General features: G+C 38.0%; 1 protein-coding gene across 1 annotated transcript in view; it reads right to left on the bottom strand.

The window, feature by feature from the left end:
- LOC143038131 (sodium- and chloride-dependent GABA transporter 3-like) overlaps window positions 1-2,500 on the bottom strand; it is a 72,784-nt gene that overhangs the window by 15,096 nt on the left and 55,188 nt on the right. Inside the window, exon 5 of the mRNA XM_076207134.1 lies at window positions 857-1,005. Within this exon, the coding sequence (XP_076063249.1) occupies window positions 857-1,005 (149 nt within the window). The remainder of the gene's footprint in view (window positions 1-856; window positions 1,006-2,500) is intronic.

The following is a 2,500-nucleotide window of genomic DNA, read 5'->3' as shown; positions in this document are numbered from 1 at the left end:
TCTAATGAGAGATCGGAGGTTGGGGGTCAGGGTATTGATAGATTCTCCAAGGAACAAGACGTCTAGAGTAAACATCATGTTCCTTGGAGATTCTATTAATACCCTGACCTCCAACCTCTGATCTCTCATTAGAAATATCATGAGTACTTCTTATAAGTTGAATAATGCTACTACTGCTGTAGACTTCAATAAAGCTTATATATATATATATATATATATATATATATATATACATATATATATATATATATATATATATATATACACGGTGTACATGCATACAGACATGTATATACATATGTGTGTGTAGAAAACATAATGTGGAAAAACAATTAACGTAACAGAGAAAGAGATAGATTGAGAGGTAAATCGATGGAGAAAGTAATAAAGATTAAAAGGAGAACGAGTTACCATTGAGTAGATTGAGAGAAGTTAATGGTGAGGAAGTGAGATCAAGATAGACATTGATCTATAGAGATAGACAACGAGAGACAGAGACAGAGAGGAAGACGCTGGGAAGGGTGGGGGCCGCGAAGTATGACAGACAGGACAGACAGTAAGGTGAGTTGACAGATAGACAGGTTGATAGAGATAGAGTTAGAGAGTGGTGCTCGCCATGCCGCTGCATCCATCGTGGTTGTTGTTGGAGAAGCTGTTGGGCAAACAGAGGTATGGGGCAGTATTTCACGTATGCCACGTATCAAGCAAGCATCGGCAGGAACAGTTTTAATTGCCACGGCCGCTGCTCAGCATGCGCGCGCGGCTTATGCGGCCCCGAAGAATAGGGCGCGCGCCGGAGCCCACGGGATTACACCGTGGACAACGAGTGGGATTCCCCGAACTCGCTCCAACGTACCTGTGAAATACATGATCTTGCCGGTGACCTTGACTCCTTTCCAGATGGCGAAGTAAGTCAGGACCCAGGAGAATATCAGCGTTCCGAACAGGGGCCACACCATCGTCCCCATGTCGTGCACGCCGTCAGTGATTTGCAGGACGTTGTGACTGAGGAGCAGGAGAAAGATCTGTTGTAAGTAGGGTTTGGAGGTCCTTCTTTGGATGCAAACGCACCCACTCACTAACTTCCTATCCCTTACTACCACTCCCTTTCTGTCTCGATCTGTTTCTAACTCTCTACTTCCCTTTGGCTCCATGTCTGTCTCTCCGTGTCTTTCTCTCTCTCTTTCACTGTCTCAACGCGCGTGCACACACACACACACACACACACACACACACACACACACACACACACACACACACACACACACACACACACACACACACACACACACACACATGTACATACACGTCATCATCACATGGAACACCTGTCTTGACATATATATATATATATATATATATATATATATATATATATATATATATATATATATATGTACATATATATGTATATATATGTACATATATATATACATATATATATGTACATGTATATATATATATATATATATGTATATATATATGTATATATATAACAAACAGACAAATAATAACAAACAAATAAACAAATAACAAAATAAACGGCAGGCATTACAGGATCTTGCTTAGGTGTTTATCTAAACAAACCTTAAAGCTTCTAACTGAACTACTTTTTCGCTGCATCTGCCAGAAGTTTATTCCATTCATTAACTACACGGTTGGCGAAGTTGTTTCTACCCTCTCCCAAATTAAATCTATTTCCGGAAAGTTTGAGACCATTGTTTCATGTCTGATTCTCATTCAGTGTAAAAATTTTATCACCTTTGATGTTGTCAGTTCCTTTTAGAATCTTAAAGACCTGTATCAAGTCACCCCTGAGTCTACGCTTTTTTTAGGAAAACAGATTCATATGTTTTAGTCGATTTTCGTATGATTTATTCTTAATATTTGGAATTAGTTTTGTGGCTCGCCTTTGTACTTTTTCCAATCTGTCAATGTTTTTAATGAGATTCGGTGGCCATGCGGAAACAGCATATTCCGAATGTGGACGAATTAACGATTTATATAGCTTGTTGATGAGCGATGGACTTTTAAATTCAAAATATCGCGCAATCAGTTCTAGAATCTTATTTGCTTTCTCAGAGACTGAAATACACTGCTTAGATGATTTGAGATCGTTACTAATAATTATGGATTTGATCCTTTTCACTATCCACTTTTGTTAATGAATTTCCAAATAATTTGTAATCGTACTTACTGTTATTTTTACCTATGTGCATAACCATGTATTTACTTGTGTTAGATTTCATTAGCCACTTTTCAGACCATTGCTGTAATTTATCTAAATCTTCTAGAATATCTAATTGGTTTGGGTGATCATTTGCCATTCCGCACAGTTTTGTATCACCAGCAAATTTGGAGACAATAGATTTCAGTCCATAGTCTATATCATTTATATATACTATGAATAAAAGTGGTCCGAGAACGGAACCCTGAGGAACTCCACTCGTAACATTTTTCCATCTAGAATTTTTTCTATTTAGAGCAACTCTCTGTTTTC

Source organism: Oratosquilla oratoria, chromosome 23, assembly GCF_046742065.1.
Source record: "Oratosquilla oratoria isolate Oo_2021 chromosome 23, ASM4674206v1, whole genome shotgun sequence".
Lineage (NCBI taxonomy): Eukaryota > Metazoa > Arthropoda > Malacostraca > Stomatopoda > Squillidae > Oratosquilla > Oratosquilla oratoria.
This window is presented reverse-complemented; position numbering and strand designations above follow the sequence as displayed.